A 20,266-nucleotide genomic window follows, 5' to 3' on the forward strand; every position below is an offset into this window, starting at 1 on the left:
TTCAACCTAATTGTCTCATTGCCTTAATGTGTTTTATGATCCTTTTACGTATCCCATGCAACAAAATCTATTTTCACCATGTAATATTTGCATAGCCAAGGAGTCTCTTATTTTGAAACTTCAGGGCAAAATTTTTCTGTATTGCTTTATCTTGCCTAATGTGACCACTGTTTTATTCCTTTCACCAGAATATGAGCATAAAATTCTTTCAGATTGCTAAATTTGTTGAAGTTTGTCGATGTGTGACTAATGAAAGCACAACTCAGACATTTAACTTACAGCCATCAAGTAATGATACCCATTCGCCTTCATATAAGCCATATGTTCCGTAAGTTCTGTGAATCAAATGGAAATCTCTTTTGGGGAACAAGGATATGACTGTGAGGTTGAGCCCTTCTTCAGGTTTTATAAAAATATTTATCTAGCCACCATTAGACATCAAACACTTTCTTAGCTTTATTAAGGCATTCAAATGAAGTGTAAGACCACAACTTGCTTTCAAAGCATTAGAAGTCCAACACTGGAAAATCTTAATACTTTGAGGCTCTATTTTTAGGAATATATGTTTATGATAGTCATATTTTCTGGTTCATTGATTTTATTATCAGTATATAATATCTTTTTTCTGTCCCTTATAGCATTTCTTCTTGAATTCCACTTTTAAGATAATAAAATTACTATTCAAGTTGTAGTTTGGTTCATATTGGAGAGACAAATCTTTTTCCTGCTTTGATTTTCAAATTTGTATAACTTTTATTTGTGTGTATGTCTCTTGTCCAGATATTTTCTGATCTTGATTTTTTTTTATCTTGAGAGATTTCTCTTCATACCTGAGATTATCTCATTACATAACCTTAATTCTGCCATATTTTCACATTTTTCATAACTTATCTGTTATTTCTGCTTTTCAGGTTTTTATTGGAAAAGTGTAGTTTTAATTTACTAGTTTAAAATGTATTCAACCTTGTTTTGTTGTTGATGGTCCTTAACTTAAGGTCTGTATTCGTATTTATATGCCTGTATCAATATCTGTATCTTCTTTTAGTAAGACAAGTCCATTTGGTCCCTTGCATTGCCTCCCATCATATGGATAGTGTTTAATTCTAGGTGTTTATTTCTGGCATATTATGGTTATAGTTTCTCTCTTTCTTTTTCATAGTAATTCATGGTTTGTTTTGTTTTGTTTTTATGGCAACAGCACACTTAATCAGATTGCTTTATTACCGTTTCTTCCCATATTTCCTGTAACATCCTCCTGCGTGTCTTTTTCTTTTTCTTTAAGTCCTTGACCCAAGAAAGTTTTTAAGATAGGTTTTTATTTAGCAAATATTCCAAGGCCTTGAATGCCTGAGAATATATTTTAATGATCCCATATTTGAATGACCTTTTAACAGTTTATAAAATCCCAGGTGATATTGTAGGCAAGTTTGGCAGTATTAGGAGCATTTTTCTTCTAATTCTCAAAAGATCTCACTCTGGGATGGCTGAAACTGACTGATGGTGCAGAGTTTTTTTTTTTTTTTTTTAAAGGGCTTCTTAGCATCAGTAAATACCTCACTTATTTTATCGTTTGAAGTTTGAATAAAAAACCATCATATCTATTAGTTTGTGGTTCTAGCAAGAACATAGCTGGAAGTAAAAGAAGACAGATTCTTCAGAAGAAAGATTTTAGACTTCATCAGGTGGCTCAGGAATGGCCACAATCTAAGACCAAGTTGGAGTGCCTGGCAGGACCATACAGTTAGACCACGTAGGGCAAGGAGTGGAGGTGGAAGGAAAACACTGGGTGTACTGACAGTTTGAAGGCATTATATATAAAAGAGATGGTAAAGGGGTTAGGAAAAGCTTACATAATTTTAAACTGTGGTTTGAAACAATGCATAGGAAGGTGTGGGAATGGAGGAATGTGGCCCAATGCCAAGAAGATGGGGCTGGCAGGCACCATATAGAAAGAAGCCCTTCTGTTACCCATTGACATATAGTCCTTAGCTCATCTGCCTGCCAACCAACTACATACTTTCCTTCCTCATCCAACTCTCAGTCCCCACATCCTTAGTGATGCTCTTGGGGGTGTACTGTTAGAGGAGAGTGGAATGGGATCTGGTAGGGGGTCTAAAGTGAGAGGGGATGGCTTGACCCTATCACAGTCATACCTATTTCTTTTCTTAAATACTCTTCCAAATCCTTGCAATACATCAATTGACATCTGCTGATATCACACCTGGGACCTGGGATACATTTCCTGCAACTTAGAGGTAACTGGTAGCAAATTAGGAAGACCTTGTATAGGAATAAGGCAGGGACAGGATTCCAAATATATTTATGAAGTCGAGAGTATTAATACATAGCTGTTTATATTTGATTTTATGTCACACTGGAATAAAAGGTACAATACGCCTTATAATCTATAGAAGACAAAAAATGGAGACAGAAAAATATTCCACCAATATTTTATTTTGTGAAGAAATAGACATTTCATTTATGATTGTACTAGACTGGTATGATATTGAAAACAACTGAAAATGATGTTTTGCCTGTGGTGCTAAGTAATGAAGTGTTCTCTTAAAGGATAGACAAAAAGAACAACAAATATGCTTCCTTGTCAATTCCAATTTCAACTTCTGGGATTTGTTTTGAGACCTAAAATGGTGTTGGAATACATGTTTTACTCTGTTTTCATTATAATCTGGGAGCTGTGCACTGAAAAAACTGAATGGTGTAGTTAATCCCCTTAGGGAAGTGGTTTTCTAGTTGAGAAAGAAACAAGTCTAGATGAAAAATGTAAGTCAACAATAGGATGTGGTATTTGTTTTTAAACAGGCTGGATATACAATAATGGACAGACAAAAATTCCCTTACACTGCTGTCTAGAAAGTGGTGTTTGGAAAAAGAAATTCTAACATGCCCTAAGTCTTTATCTCTTGGGATGGAGGAGGAAAGGCCAAGAATAAAAATAGTATAATTTGGGAGGTTTCAGCCATATTTCAGATCTATTACAAAGATCAGGACAGAAAATTCCTATGTTGTCTTATTAGTATTCTTAGAATTGAGACTCCAATATAACAATATTAATGACCAACATTCAGCAGTGAGTGTTTGGTAGGCTTATGAAACAATTACCATGCATTTCAATAGAATATATCAACTAACATTATTATCAAGTGAACATATAATAACCAAGGGAATACACAAAAGAATGTTGTGAACTTAATACTTTGTAACAGTTCATACAAGGAATAAATGAGCAGAACTAAGAACCGACATAAAGGATTCCGGTTAAGGTTGGGGAGTTCATTTTACCATCCCCATTGGCATAACTTCTACCTCAGCTATGGCTCGGTGCAGGAGATGCCATAAAGAAGACCTTTATTTCTGAGATAGCATCATTTATTAATCAGTAGATTTTTTGCTTAAGCATCATGGAACCAATGAATTATCCAAGTAAAAGAGGAACTGAAACTCATCTATTTAGGGCCCAGACTTTAAAGATGAAAAAACTAAAGCCCAGACACAAAGTGATTTTCCCCACATCACAAAGGGAATTAATTAGATAGACAAACTTGGGAACCTTTGGGCATCGCCACAAATAGATGCTCTACTTTTAAATTCTAAAAATAAATATTTAAATCCTAAAAATAAATATTAATAAATGTTGTAATATATTTTTTATATGTGGCCTAATACAACTTAAATCTTTAAGACATATAGCCAATTCTTTTTCTGATATGAGAGGCATATTCCTAACTATCATAGAGAGGAGCTTTCTCCATGTAGGAAGTATTATGAACCGGTCTCAATAAAGAAAAAACTCAGAGCATTGCCTATGTTTTATTCCAGGGTATAGAACTGTGAGCAGTAAAACCAATCAACTAGTGTTTGGTGAACAACTGCTAGGATATGATGAGACCTATTCTTAAGCAGCTTGCGGTCTTTTGGGGAAATGAGGAAAACATATATATATATATGTATGTTTATTTACTTTTACTTTAAGTTTGGGGGTCCATGTGCAGGTTTGTTACATAGGTAAATGTATTTTAAGGAGATTTGTCATACAGATTATTTCCTCAGCCAGGTATTAAGCCTAGTATTCTTTAGTGGTTTCTCTTGCCTGTCTCCATCCTCCCACCCTCCACCTTCTGATAGGCCTTAGTGTCTGTTCCCCTTCATGTGTCCATGTACCCTTATCATTTAGCTCCCACTTACAAGTGAGAACATGCAGTATTTGGTTGTCTGTTTCTGTGTTAGCTCACTAAGGACGATGTGGCCAATAATCACATGATAAAAAGCCCAGCATCCTTAGAGAACTGCAAATCAAAACCACAATGAGATGCCATCTCACACCAGTCAGAATGGGTATTAGTAAAAAGTCAAAAAATAATAGATGCTGGCAAGGCTGTGGAGAAAAAGAAACACTTATACATTGTTGGTGGGAGTGCAAATTAGTTCAACCATGTGGAAGACAGTGTGGAGATTCCTCAAAGACCTAGAGGCAGAAATACCTTTAGACCCAGCAACTTCATTACTAGGTATATATCCAAAGGAATATAAATCATTCTATTATAAAGACACATGCATGTGTATGTCCACTGCAGCACTATTTACAATAGCAAAGATGTGGAATTAACCCAAATGCCCATCAATGATAGACTGGATGAAGAAAATTTGGTACATATACACCATGGAATACTACGCAGTCATAACAAGGAATGAGATCATGTACTTTGCAGGAAAACTCATATTTAACAGTGTTCATTCATTTAATAAGCATTTTCAAGGGCTTACAGATGACACTGAAGTGAAGTTGATGCGTACAAATTCCTCGCAGTAATTCTCTATCCTCCATTTCTGACATCGCTCTCTCACTCATGTTATCCATCCACTAGAATTTTCTCCCTGTTTTTCAATCATCCCAATTGTGAGTAATTTCCTCTCAGCAACTAATTCCGTATGCACTCATCATGCTTCTTATTCCTATGAGGTAGCATCCCTGAAATTTCAGCCTCTGGGCAAAAATATGCCTTCATCCTTTTAGTTTAGGCTACATTCATCTATTATGAACCCTGATAAGACTCAGTACTTTTACTTCCTAACACATTATTTTGTGTTTGTACCTATATATTCCTGATTATATAATTACTATCTGTCTCTCCTGCTAGACTGTAGTCTTCAAGGCAGGTGACAATGTCTGTTCACTGATTGTGACATCCCTAACATCTAGCCAAGTGCCTGACCTATTAGCAGGTACTTAATAATCAGATATGTGGTAAATGATCTAACTATACAACTCCAACGTATCAGAATTGATCAGGACATTTTGAGTATAGCTAACTTTAGTTGTAAATAGATAAATATTTGAAACAAATTCATTTCATCAGTTCATACAAAGATACTGGCAATGGCTTTACTATTCAACCTGTGGTAGCATCAGCACCAGCTGACAGCCTGTCAGAAATGCAGAATCTCAGGCCCCTCTCCATACCTACCCTGCCGGAATCTGAAATTTACAAGATTTCCTGGGTTCCTCTAGCACACTCTGATATGCTGTAAATCAGGGATTAAAAACACAAATACTTTATTGGGCTAGGCATATCTCCAAAGTGAATGAAACAAATATATAATGTATATAATGATAATAAATATAACCTATAACATATTATCATGATATGTATATAATCGTGATTATGTACATAATCACAATAATAGGTAACCCCTGATCTTTGGCCTCCTCATAGGAGTGGTAGGGACTGTATTTACATGGAGATCTTTAGCTTCAGCTAAAAGGCATAAGCTACTGTCCAGAGTCACATAACTGCAAGGTTAGTGTTGGAAGATCTTTGAACAGTTCAAGAGAAACCAGAAATACAAGCCTGCAGGTATAATCTGTGGACTTAGACACTGATAACTAAATTCAATTCTTTTTAAAGCAAGAGAAATATGAGGATCAAATAGAACTCACCTGTGTGAAAACTCTACTTGAAGGATCTTCAGTTTTCAAAATCTCATACAAAGATGGATATCTTTTAGGCATTCAGTTAATACTTCCTAAGGCTTCACTAATTCAGAATTCTTTAATTTTATAAGTCAGGAAACTGTTTCTTTTCTTTAGCCATCTAATTCTTCTTTTCTCTTATTAATTTGTTTATTCAATACTCATTCAGTGTCTACTCTGTGCTGGTTGGGTCCTATGCTAAGTACAGAACAACTAACAATAAGTTAGTTTTAGTTAGTTATAATCTATGACTTCCAATGGCATCTAGTCTCGTAATGACAACATTATACTTATGAAACAGATTTGATGTGGGTATTGCTACAATGATTTGTAATGTCTGCTTTTGAGGGATAGTATTGAGAAGGTTATGCTCGATCTTAGTAGTTCACAAATCTAAGTGGAGAGACAGAAGCAGAAGGTACAGATGACTGAAGACAAATGGTGTGAAGGAGGTTGACAAGAGGATGTAGTTGAACATAAAAGCAATCCCAAAGAAGTGAATTCTGGATGGAATGTATGGCACCCGTGGTGATTTTAAAATGTTAAGACTTCCTGTAACACTCCCTCAGCTTCATAATTTCTGGCACTACAGAAAACATACTTTATCTCCACTCAAGAAGGGAGAACTGTTTCACAAAAGCTAAAGCTCTGAATTCCATTTCTTGTGTACATTAAAGACTTAATTGACTGATTTAACCACATTTTGCATATTTTTTTCTAGTTGTTACATTCTCATTTCTTCAGTTGGTCTGAGGGGATTTTATCTCTTTGGGGGTGTGGTTTATATTTCCTCGGGAGAGGCAGTGATATTTTTGAGAAAGCCCCACACTGGTAACAAACTCTTCACAAGGCTTTATGTCAGTTTGGTGGCAGCTGTGACCAAAAGTGTAATAAAAATCAACTGAACGTTTTATTCAAATGTGTTTTTCCAACAGTGGTGAGTGAACAAAGGTTGAGTTAATCTGTTATACAATATCTAGGACAGGAATTTCTATCCAGGATAAAAGTATGCTTTGTCTCATTTCACTTGAACTTCCCATTTCATTCATCTTTCCATGTTGAATAATGCTCTGATGCTAACATTAGTAACTTTTTAGTTAGCTTTTTCTTTGAGGCAACATAATCGTTTGTTTTCCATGGAGTTTACCATCAAGTATGCCATCTTGGATGACTCTCTGCCCTGTAATATTCATCTACTCTCTGCATAGCAAGCCATTCACCTATGTAGAACTATTTTGTTTGTTTGTTTGTTGTTTGTTTGTTTGTTTTTTATGTGGAGTGTTGCTCTGTTACCCAGGTTGGGGTGCAGTGGCACGATCTTGGCTCACTGCAACCTCCGTCTCCCGGGTTCAAGCAATTCTCCTGCTTCAGCCTCCTGAGTAGCTGGGATTACAGACACACACCACCATGCCCAGCTAATTTTTGTATTTTTAGTGGAGACACAGTTTTACCATGTTGGCCAGGCTGGTCTCAAACTCCTGATCTTTTGATACACCCGCCTAGGCCTCCCAAAGTGTTGGGGTTACAGGTGTGAGCCACCACGCCCAACCAGAACTTGTTTTAATGCTTAGTTTCACTGTTTCCATTCTGACTGGCAAAATTTTCATACTATGTGTTATTGTCCTCCCCATTTGACATCTCTAGTCCTCATGCATTACAAAGTCGCTGCATTCGGCAGAGGTTTTAGCATTCAACATTTCTCTCTGTTCCCAGTTTTTCTTTCTTAATCAACAAAATAGCAGGATATCTACCCTCTGCTTCTTTGTTCATCCTAGAAAGTAGGAGGGCTAGAGTTACCCAGAAAACTTGAGTCTATTGTATTTTTTGAGATGATATTTTTAATAAATTCTTCTTTTTTTTCTTCTCTCCCTCCCTCCCTTCCTCCCTCCCTCACTCCCTTCCTTCCTTCTCTCCCTCGCTCCCTCCCTCCCCTCCCCACTTTCCTGTCCTGCTGTCATATCTTTCATGCATTATTTAAATATCTTCCAATCCATGTATTTTCATATTTTGCACATCAGCCACAGTGACTTTTTTTAAAATGAGAAATCTGACCACATGACCACACATGTCCCCAACTTAAAGTACTTGAATGACTTCTCACTGCCTAAGAAAATTAAGCTCAGACTCCTCATCTGACATATAAGCTCCATTATACTGTGTCTCTTGTGTGACTTTTCATAGCTATACCAGCCACCCCTGAGATTCTCCTGGTCTCTGAATGGGACCCCCTTGACTTTAGTGCCTCGCTTTTCCCTTTGCTAAATGTCATAGTCCATTCCCTTCCCCTGTCTCTCTGTCTTCCCACTTCTTTTTCCTGCATATCTTCCCATGGGCATATTGCCACATCACACTTGCTTTGAGAGCACAGTCTCTGCACACTCTCAGGCTAGATTCCAGCATGGGTGTTCCACTTACTAGTTTTGGGCCTTGAACAAGTTATCCTACCTCTCAGTGCTTTCATTTCCTCATCTGCGAAACAGGGTATTACTAGCTCACCTTACCAGGTTGTTGTGAAAACTAAATGAACAAACCATATAAAGAATTTATTATATGAGTATGTAATAAATTATTATGACTAAATCCATAACTCTTCACAACACATTAATATCACATTTTTAGTCAGCTTAAGAATATTAAAAAGGCAAACCTTTTGTGATGAAAGATCATAAACAGAAGAAAGCATTCCAAAGCTAAATATAAATGATTTGAGGATTACCAATTAACTAGGATCAGTCATTTTCTGTTCTCTTTCATTGATTAGGATAATCAACACATAGTTTTTGAAATTCAAGATTAAAATAAAATGGATTAAAATTACTGAATACCTGTATTGGAAAGGAAGAATGGAATATAACAGTAGGCATCACATAATTACTCAATTGATTTTTTAATCTCAGTTAAATGCTTTATTGGGATATTATCAAGATTTTAAAATTTCAAGATGATTCTTCTTTTCTGTTTTAGGAGATTAGGAAGTTGGACATTTGACATTGTACAAACTCCGATGATTCATATAGATATTGTACTACTTAACCTAGGTATACCAATGACTGTGCTATTTCCAGGATAAATCACTTGGGTTTGAAGTTTGAAGCAGTACCTAGAGTCTGATCCTGAGTCATACTTAGGATCTCAGGAGACTCTGATGAACAGGAAAAAGTAGGTGCTTCCAGCTGCTTTCTGGAATGCTATTTAGATTTCTAGTTGGCTCTAGGGCCAGATCATGCTTCTATTTAAAGCAATGGTCTCAGGCAGCTAGAAGGAGTCCTGTTGCTATGATACCCAAAGGATTTTATAGTTGGGAATACAATGTAAGGGCTTGGATTTGGTGAAGCTATAACTTTAAACAAAAACTGGTTCCATTCTTGAATATCTGTTGGAAGGAAGGCAAACCTGAGGAAATGTCAGGTGGAGACCTCCTTGCCCTCCCTAGCAGCCATGGTTAGAGTCTTCCCCAGGGCAGCCTAAATTACTGGCCTCCTCCAAATTGCTCTAGGGGATTAAGAGCTGGTCTCTGTCCATAGACTTTTTGCCCCAAGCCAGACCCTGTTGAAAGTGAAAGAGGTCCAATCATTTCAACAACCCTGGTTTGCCCAGAATGATGGCAGAAATAAGAAATGTTACTGTCAAACTGGATCTGTGGTTATTCTACAGCTGGAGTTAGGATAAATGGTTAATACCAAAAAAGGGTAAAGAGATTTCATTACAAATGTTTGCTCTCCCCTTCTCTTTGTGTGTGTCTCTTAGTTTGTTTCTCTCTTTCTTGCATATCGATGACTTTCTTCTATCTTATGAAGTTTACATGTAGCTCTCAGAAGACCTATGCAGTAATAAAAATTCCCACATAAAAAAAGAACTTCTCTTCTGTTAAAAGTGTCACTATGATATAAATTACATTACAATAACATCACCTGGTGAGATTGTAATGTTTATGAAGTTCGTGTGTATTGAGATTATTAATAGTCACAATAAAGCACAATAGTTTACATTTCCAGTAATTACTGTCTATAGATGCATCTACATTTACTGTGGGTCTGAACATGATTTGTTGCTGTTGCTTTGGAGCTTTTCAACTAGAGGCCTATATGTGAGGGGTGAAACATAAATTTAACTTTGTTTCCTCTCTGTGAAATCTGTTAGTGCATTTTGACAGTTCCTTCATTAGATACATAATTAATGAGGGCCTATGCTATATGCTAAGCCCTGTTAGAGTTGATGTGTGACACAAAAATAAATAAGATGTGGTCTTATACTGAAAGTACTCACTCTCTGCCAAAATATCTTCCTTTGTCTTTTAGTGACAATTGAATCTTAATGTTTATACTTGGTAGAATCCACTGTTATCTGCAATAAAATATTTATGTCATTGTCAATCTATTTAAATGAAATTTTAACTTTTTTTTTTTTTTTTTTAATCACTTCTACTCCTGATCATATCCTGGGCATCTTTTCTGTGAAGCTGAGTCATCCAATGGCGGCTATTCCTGAACATGAAGCTCTTGATTCCAAAGAGGTAAATGTAAGATAGGACTGGACATCTAGTTCTCCATTTCTGTGTGATTGTAGAAATAAACCAATCTAATTTTTTAATGTTAACAAAATTGTGCTTTTATAAAAAAGGAAAGAATTGTTACTAACTGTTCCACTCTGTCGGTCAGAAGGATTTGATAGTGAAATAAGTAAATTCTTGCTGACTCTCAATGTAGAAGGTAGCACTAGAGTTCCCTGTGTGTGATACCTGGACAAACAACCCAACACCTACCTCGAGTGTCTGTCTTTGTGATTCCCTTTTTGGGTTCACATGTGAAATCACTGTTGTCTTCTTTCTCCAGGGGGTAATGGATGTCCTATAATCCATATGGTGTGTTTTCAGGGTCAGACTCACACTATCTCATGATATCTCAGTTTCAGTTCATAGGAAGATGAGTGCTAGGCTTACTGAGCACCACCAACCCCACCTTCCCCAAGTGAATTTTATATATGGCATGCATATATAGACAAAGGCATATCAGCTCAATCGTAGCCTCTACATTTCATGTAAATGTTTATCTATTTTAATGTTTTGAGCTGATAAGTAAAAAGTAAGTTCAAACAACTTTCTTTAAAAAAAAAATGCTATACCATAGAAACAAAGGCAAAAATTCTGTAAAGACATGTTTTCTTCATGGTTTGCTTTTGTATTTATCAAGAGCAAGAATAACTGAAGGTGTTTTCTTCTTCTACATCCTCTCAGATAAAATGGAAAATGGGAGAAAAAAAGTGATTTTAAAAAACTTGTCTCTGAGAAGGGACTGGGTGAGCTCACACATTCATTTAAAATACCCTTACAAAAGAAGTATGATTAATTTTGCAGCCTCCAAGTTTAGGAAGAAACAAGCATAACATAAAAGAGAAGTAAGAATAATAAAATTCCACGTATAATTTGAATTTTCTTTTCCAAGCCATATTTTCCACAATTTAAGGCATATTATCTACTTTTCCTAAATTGGCATCCCTATTTCTGCAAATTTAAAAAGCTCTGTCATAATATAAGACTGATGTGGCTTTTGGCTATAACATTAGTCATTAAAATATAAAGTTGTGTTATGAATAGGTATGCATTTATATCACTGACCGCATCTCTGGTTACTTTTAAAGATAATATTGTAAAAATAGGATTATTGGTTTTATGAATATAAACATATGGAAGACTCTCAACACATGTAGCCAAATTGCTGTTCTGGAAAATTGTAGTAATTTACCCTATGAGGAGTGTGTTCTAAAAATATCTGCCTCCATGCAGTCTTGGCAGCATTGAGAATTACTATAATTCCCAATCTATTGAGAGCTTACTATACGTTACAAACAGTGTTATGCACTTTGTTTTACTTTATTTTCATAAAACATTCCTAAGTTAAGCACTATTACTATCTTTTTTAGAGATGAGGAAACTAAAGCTGCAGGAACTTAATCTATTGCCTAAAGTCAAATAGCTACAAAGTGTCTCCACAATCAGAAATTGAATCCAAATCTGACAGCCTGCAGTCTGTGCTTCTTGGGCACTCTATTATTTTCTGTCTAGTGTCTAAATTAATCTAAATTAGGATTTTTAATTAGATAAATATATTTATTCAAATTTCTCTATTTTTAATTTATATTTCTATCGATATGATCTAATTCTTTCTCTTTTAAAATCACCTTTTAAAATACTTGCCAAATTAAAAGGGAAAGTTACTTTTTAATATTAACTTGCATGTTAAAATTCTGTATTTCTTCTGTTATTTTTGTCTTTATTTTTTATCTATTTTGTTTTTGCACTATCTTATGCATTTATTGGTATGGTGATATATTTTGTTGAGTAGTAAACTCCCTTTTAATATATTAAAGTTAATAACTTTTTGTCAAATGTGTTAGCTCTTTCAGTATGATGGTGACAAATTGTATAATAGTGAAAATTTAGAAAAATATATATGTTCAGAAATAGAAGAATGATTAAATAAATTTTGCACATTTCAGATGAATATAAAAAATAGGAAACTTTGTATTTCTTTCAAATACAATAATTTTGGTTCAAGTTCACATAGGCTATGTCTATACAATAAGAGTGTTTCTACACAAAAAAAGAGAAAATCAATTGGTTATTAAATTACAAAAACATCCAGTTCGGATAACAAATTGAGAACTACTGAATGTTAGGTAATGCAAAAGACTTTGTCAGCCAAAGAGAATGGTATAGATGTAGTATTTGCATTTTTTTACACCCATTATCACAACCCTTGAGACAAAACTTAAAATTAAGATAGTGGATAAGATTGCCATAAAATGATTTTGATTCAGGTTTGGAATATATGAAAAGTGTCATTTACAGTTTGAACTTTAACTTCGTGAGAGAAGACTCTCAACACATGTAGCCAAATTGCTGTTCTGGAAAATTGTAGTAATTTACCCTACGAGGAGTGTGTTCTGATAATATCTGCTTCCATGCAGTCTTGGCAGCATTGAGAATTATTATAATTCCCAATCTATTGAGAGGTTACTATGCATTACAAACAGTGTTATGCACTTTGTTTTACTTAATTTTCATAAAACATTCTTAAGTTAAGTACTATTGTTATTCTTTTTAGAGATGAGGAAACTAAAGCTGCAGGAACTTAATCTATTGCCTAAAGTCAAATAGCTAGGATGTTTAACTTTGTGAGAAATAGTCGTAAAAAAAAATAAATAATTAAGCAACAGGCCATTTTGTGCTTCCAGTGTGCTGTATTTTACTTCTTAGTAATATTGGCACATTTTGGAGCAATTTAGCAACTTTTTACAACTTCTTATGATATGTGGTCAGACTTGTATTGACCCGGATATTTTCCCCAAATCTTTTCTCTGGTGTTATTTATTTACCTTCAACCACAACCAAGAAACATCAGTTTTATAAAGCAATTCTGTTCTTATGAGTATATGACCTAAAGGAATAAACCATTTCAGTTACAAACACAGTGCAAATAAAGAATTATGGAAGAGCCCTTGATGGTATCTCAGAATTTTCCCCTTGGTTTTTCTTTCATTTCCTAAAGACATTAGTTTGTCTTGCTTACTACCAGATTGTCATTTCTTGAATCAACTCAGGCTATTTGTAGATACTACCTTTTTAAAATTAACTCAGTAATTCGTTTAAATACAAACAGATGTTAGATATATCTGATTTGACTTACCTATCATTTTTATAACTCATCATTTCTAAAGTTCATTTAAAAGGAACAAACTCAAAAAACAAACAAAAAACCAATTCCACTTATCATCTAGCTCAGTGGTTCTCAACCCAGGCTGAACATTACAATCACCTGTAATTGACTTTTGAAACACACCAATGACAAATATACTTCCTTGTCATATGACAGGGATCCACTCCAGACAAATTAATAAATCAAGAAACTTTACAGGTGAAAAAGGTATTGGTATGTTTTAAAATCTCTTCAGATTATTCAAATATGCACCAAAGGTTGAGATCTTCAAATTATAGCTCCTTCATTGGCAGTCTAGGAAGGCCAATCAAATAAATCGGTCATTCAACCCTGAAAACACAAAATAGAAAGTAAAAGTAGGAGGATCATGAAAGAATATGTTCCAGTTAATGATTTCAATTACTGAAAACTTGGCTGACAACAAATTCCTGTCCAATGGCTTAAAGGAATAACATGTGCTTTAATTTGTGGTAGATTAATTTTGAGAGATCTGTTCTATGTTGAGATTCACTGTAATTTCATTAGCAAAATTTAATACTTATTTTTGTTTGCCTTCACATTCCATACAAGGTTTGGAAATTGCTTAGAATGGGGCTGGCATAGTATTTGGTACAAGCTGAGTCTGGAGGCTTAGTGCATTCCAAACAATGTTTTATTTGTACTTTATATAACACTTAAAATACATGGTCACTGATGAACCTCCATACAAGCAGATGAGATCTGTAAATAATTGATTTGACCATTGTATCATTTAACTGATTTTCAAAGAAGAATACTTTCAGAGATTTTTATTGTTCACACCAGTGCAGTAATTTCTAAGTAAGTGAATATTTAACACCATACAGGCAGAGCATACTCGTTGACTAAGATAAATGATTTCTGGGTTAAGTTACTTAGGAGAAATTTAAATTCTAGTAGTGACAATATTTTTTTATTGTATTTCTCATCTTGTGAGTTCAGCAACTCTTTTATCCACAACAACTCCATAACCTGCTTCTCCTTCTGCAGACTTATTTGTGAATGTCATACTGCAGAATAAGATATAAACAGACTGCCCCTCTTTGTATTACCTGCTACACACAGCCCTATGACTCCTGCATTTTAGTTTAAAATTGAAGATCAATTGATTTCCCAAAACATGATTAGATTCATTTGGTTCTGACCTTTCAGGTTCATTTGTTATTAACACAACTTAAGAGCTAATCATTCACTAGCTGCTCATAAAACACATACTAGACAAATTCTTGTCTTTTCTTATTCCTTCTCTTTGCAGATTTTTGATAAACATTTAAGGGTTTACAAGATAACAATTCTGTTAGCGAGGTGACTATCACTCATTTGCCACTTTGGTGGTATATAAGCTTTCTGAGTTTATTTTATTTTGAATTTCAGAACCTCCACTGATGTCTAAGGTTCTAATAGTATAAAGCAGCCATGCCATTCCTCTGACTTTATTTTCCGGGTGGGAACATAGAAAAGAGAAAATAAATTACTTGCCCGTGGAAGCCACTCTCATTTTCTGGTTTGATTTAAGGGTAAAAATAAAATTATCAAGAGAAAAAGGCCCACTCTCTTCTTTTCAGGCAATTTTCCAAAACATTATTTCTCAAAATGAAGCTTTGATACATCTTGGATTGCTGAGAGTTGAAGGTTGTAATCTCAGGCAAGAATTTGGAATCTGGATATTATTACCAGTATAATAATGATTAAAAGAAGATTCCTATGCATTGATACACAAATGGCTACAGGGCCAGGGTAACTTTGTCTTATAAAAATAAAGACACCTGATACAGGTACCTGAGTAGATAACCACCTTTCCCAGGCATCAGGTGGTCAGGGAAATAATAAAGGAAAGGATATTCCTATATCCAGATTTGGTAGCAATGGATCCATCAAAATGATTTTCTTGTGTTGTAAGCCTCCAACCTGTGTTGAGGAAATGTAATTTAAAAACAAAACAAAGCCTTTCTTCTAACCCAGAAGTTCCCTTCACAAGGGTAGTAGAGAAATAAAACCCTTTTTGTTATTGAATAAACATTGAACCAGAATGTGATGTGCATCATAGGCAATCTGCTAAGAGAGTGCAGACAAGAAGAAATCTCAGACTTCATATCACCAAGGAGATAGACCCCATTACATACATATTCTCAAGATCAACAATAGTTAAGTGGGTCCTCAAGTAAGAAAAAATGAAAGCATCATTAATTATACATAGTTCATCCTAAATTCACCTGAAATTTGGGATGACAATCTGTGTCTGGCTTTACACAAGGCAAAGTAAACTTCGCATATCTTTACGACATGGGGTCGTTTTATAACTTCGAGCCGGGCTTGAGCTAAAGTTAGAGTCTTACCCTCCCTGGAAACTGGCAGATAGGGATGCTATCTTTCTTGGCTGTTTACATTTAAAGGAGATGGTTCTCAAGTCCTTGAAAGAAACTTTTCAGGGCCTGACAAAGGGCCCACCTGTTTTCAAAAGAACTTATATACATTTCAAAGAGAGGAGAAAGTACTTACAATGATGAGTTTTCTAAAGTAAATGCTTTAAGAAAAAGAAGGGAGAGGGAAATCTCTCCCGTTATGCTCAGCAGCAAGAATTAAGCCTTTCTTTTTGAATTTCCAATTGTTCTTACACTTGGTTGGCAAGAACCAGAATTAAAATCAGGGAGAGTCTGGCTCTGAAGTAGCCAATAAAAAGAAACAGCTCTCATTTATTTTTCATTTCTAGAAACTCAGTTAAATCTACCATAGAAGTGGGTGTTTGACAATTTTGGGGTCTCTCCTTCAAAGTCATCTCAATAGATTCAAGTTAGGTTTGATACTGTAGTGAGTCATTGTCAAGTTGAGCAGAAGTCAGGAACTAAAAGCACCTACAACTCCTCTGTGTGGTGGCTTGGGAAGACTATTTCTAGTTTCCAAGAGAAACAAACAAAACAATAAGGTCAGGGTTAATAATTATTTGGAACTCACATCATCCAGACGTCACATGGTTTTGACCCCAGATTCAACATTGTACTCTCTAGAATCCATTGTACCTGCATCCTTTATCTATGAGGTTGCCTTTAGAGGACCTTAATTACTGAACGTTTTATACCTTCTGGCTTATGGATAATAAACTCTGATACCAGATTTTGTCTTTTTTTCACCAAAGTCAATAGTTACATAATGCACAAAACATTTGAAATCTTTCAGGAAAAAAAATGAACATGCAGCATTTAATCATATTATGATACACATTTCTTGGAAATGGCTTTTCGTTCTCAATACATGCATCCTGATTTCATATTCACAAGAACACATATGTAGGTTATTTTGTTTTCATTTTGCAGTAAAGAATATGCATATTTGGTTTTGCTTTTAATGGGAATGAAAAACCAACTCACACAGCACATTCCTTTAAAAAATGCTTTCTGTAACATTGGCTTAATGTTTCACAAGAATATATTACTTATTACCCACAGTTAACTCTGAATTTAAAAAAAAAACAAACAAGATTTTGAGTTTGACTGTGTTCCAGGATTATGACTTCCAAAGCATCTTAAGTTCTTTCTTACTTATATTTTCTTATATCCAAAATAAGTGTGTTGTTTCATTGGCAATATAATAAAATACTGAGCCTTAACTGCCAGGGTGCTAGTTTGAAAATAGAATTGATGTATTTGTTGATGATTCTCACTTTTCTTACATGTCCACCTTTGTTATTCCCAAGTTTTTTTTTTGTTGTTGTTGTTTTTTTAACTCTTATACTGAGATTGGAAAAAAAAAGAAAAACAAAAAAACAAAACAAACAAACAAAAAACACCACGTAAAAACTTCACAAAGTGTCTAAAATGATGGCTGTAGCTGTCATAGCATAGTACATCTTTTCCAACTGACTGCTAAATTGTGGGGCCAAACATTTATTTGATGTGCTGGTGGGTTCGGGAAGAGCTGAGACATAGTGCTAAACTTTCCAGCATGGTGTCAGAAGATGATCTGCCTATGGTGCTTCAATCTGATTTAATGATTCCTATTATAATAAAATTTTATATTCGAGAGGGAACTTAGAAGGCATTTATTCCAATATTTTATTTAATGTTATAATCCCATCTACGTAATATATGCTCATATATCTTCTATCGAACCTCTCCTGGTAACAGAGTTCACCATTTCACAAGCCAGACTCAGTGTATGTTTTAGTTTGACTAAGACAAACTAAGTAATGGCTATGTGAACAACAAAAGCAAATAGAAAGCATGAAATAAACTGAGGCTTAATTTGGAGCACTATGACCTTGGGTGTGATATTGAATCTTTCTGAGCTTCAATTTTATTCTTTGTAAAATGGAATCTAATGATTGTGAAGATCTGCCTAAATGTATGTAAAGTGCTTAGCATATAAAATACATGGCACTTAAAAAGTATTAGCCAAATGATGATAATTTCCTTAAACCTCTTGTAAAATTAACTACTACTAAATGCTGGTACTTTAAGAAAAATTATATTGGTGCTTTCAGAAAAAGCAAAATAATGGTAATTTTTATTTGTTAGAAATATGAATGAGGAGATGTACTTGAATCATTTCCTCCCTTCATTCTAGGGCTTCAGAGAATTTTAGATGATGAAAGCTACAGTTTACTTCTTACTTTTTTGCCTGTTGATTTTCTATGGCCAGAACAAACCAGAGCAGTCATGAGCCACCCGCTTTGTTAGTGCTTTTTATCTGTCTCCTTCTTCTAGTCTAAAATGTACTTTCTCCTAATAATGCAGATTGTAACCACGTTTCACAATCCTGTTTAGCTGCTTGGCCAAGACATACGCTTGCACATAGGAGCCAACTCTAAGTCACCACTGCTTCTTCACCTCATGATCTGGCTGAGGGCAAAGCACAGACAGTTGCCTGTAGAAAGGCTCCCATATTAGTCATGAGTTGGAACTTGGAAATAGAAAGTTCTGGTCAGTTCCTCCATTGGTGTTATTCCATCACATTGTTCTATCAGTTATGTCTTAGAACTAAATTTCTCTTCTTGCTTCATCTCTAATGCTTTCTTTTGTATAATCTGCCTTCACAATTGCCAGTAGCCATCTTCCACTCAATTAGGTCTATCTTATCTGTTCCAGACGGTCCAAACCTATCACATAGGAACAGAGAGATTGAATGGGTAAAGAAATTATTGGAATCACTCCTCTACCACATAGCAAAATTGTAAGATCAAGCAAATCAATATGTGAAAAAAAGCAAGAGGTTATTTGGTCTTGGTCTTTTGTAATTTTCCCTTTTGCAAAAGCTGTGACTTAATTCAATCCCTATTCACTTAACCTCCTTGTTAGATGATGCATTTTAGGGAATGATGCAGTCAATGCTAAAGTGAAGTTAGGTCATCAGTCAAGTAATGGAAGGGTGAGGGTGTGGGTGAGATATAGCAGTGCTGTTTCTTAAGGCAGCCCCAGCCCCTCAAAACCATCATGGTACTTTGTAGGAGGCCGGAACTGCTCTGCTGAACTGTCAAGAGATTGGAGTCTGATGTAAAGGTACAGCTGTGTGTCTTTATTATGCCATTAATAGTGAAACAAGGAAGGATCTACTTAAGGAATAAAAATAAGCTTTTCCTATTGTAATATAAACTATGTTTTTTGTAGGAGATGCTATGACCAAATATTAATGTATAATTTTCAGGTGTATTTTTTAACATTTATTCATCTTAACCTGACTACTGTATTCTCTTATTTTACAGTAATGAAGTTGGAGCAGAGGCTGAAAACACAGGCTGCTGAAGTTTTTTGGAATGCTGGTGCTAACCACTTGCTAGATTTAACTTTTTTTTTTCCCCCAGAATTAGTGCTCCCTTTATGAGCTGCAGTGCAGCAGAACCAAAAAAAAAGTTTGCTGCAGTTATATAGCATCACAGTGCTCTGCTAACAGCCAGCATAGGAGAGATTTACCTACAGCTTTTTGCACCACTGTTCAAGCCTTTAATGCCTTCTACTTAATATTAAGCTGACAGCAATACTAACGTGCCCCTATATTTAGCAGCCAAATAAAGAAGAATCATGGGTAAATAGGAGAATGGCTGTGACTATTTTTCAATACGTATTTTATTTAATGCATACATTACTAACTGCGTCAGGTTTTTATTCCCCTTTTTCTTAACTTTTTTACATGAAAATAATCACAACTTTTAAAGTAACTAATTAGCTTTCAGAAGATGCTGATATTCAGAGGTTCACTGGTGAGATCTTGAACATGAGATAGTTGGTATTTTGTATGACACACATTAGTTTCCTGTTCTGTTGGGGTTCGGTGCTGCTGGGACAGACTGTGTGCCAAAAGCAGCCCAGTTCTGATGAACATCATGTTACTGGAGTGCCTAGGATACCATTGTCTCTCTGCCTGTCACCACATGATTCTTGTGAAGACTACTTTAGAGTTGGTTTGTATAAAAAATTCTGAGAGCAGCAGAGACCATAGAGCAAACCCATACTTGATGACAGTCCTGAGAGTCCCCTAGAGGCACACCATGTGTCCATCATGTTGGCCATCTTCTATTTATTTCCTAGTTGTCATCCCCAGCAGTCTGTCTTAG

The 20,266-nt window shown here is 35.2% G+C and overlaps 1 protein-coding gene across 1 annotated transcript in view; it reads left to right on the forward strand.

Annotated features, from left to right (window-relative positions):
• The window catches only part of MLIP (muscular LMNA interacting protein), a 251,536-nt gene extending 231,791 nt beyond the window's left edge, over window positions 1–19,745 (forward strand). Inside the window, exons 13-14 of the mRNA XM_025382596.1 lie at window positions 10,449–10,502; window positions 19,418–19,745. Coding sequence (XP_025238381.1) covers window positions 10,449–10,502; window positions 19,418–19,420 — 57 coding nt within the window. The 3' untranslated portion in view covers window positions 19,421–19,745. The remainder of the gene's footprint in view (window positions 1–10,448; window positions 10,503–19,417) is intronic.
• Window positions 19,746–20,266: the final 521 nt, after the last annotated feature.

Source organism: Theropithecus gelada, chromosome 4 (genome assembly GCF_003255815.1).
Source record: "Theropithecus gelada isolate Dixy chromosome 4, Tgel_1.0, whole genome shotgun sequence".
Classification (NCBI taxonomy): domain Eukaryota; kingdom Metazoa; phylum Chordata; class Mammalia; order Primates; family Cercopithecidae; genus Theropithecus; species Theropithecus gelada.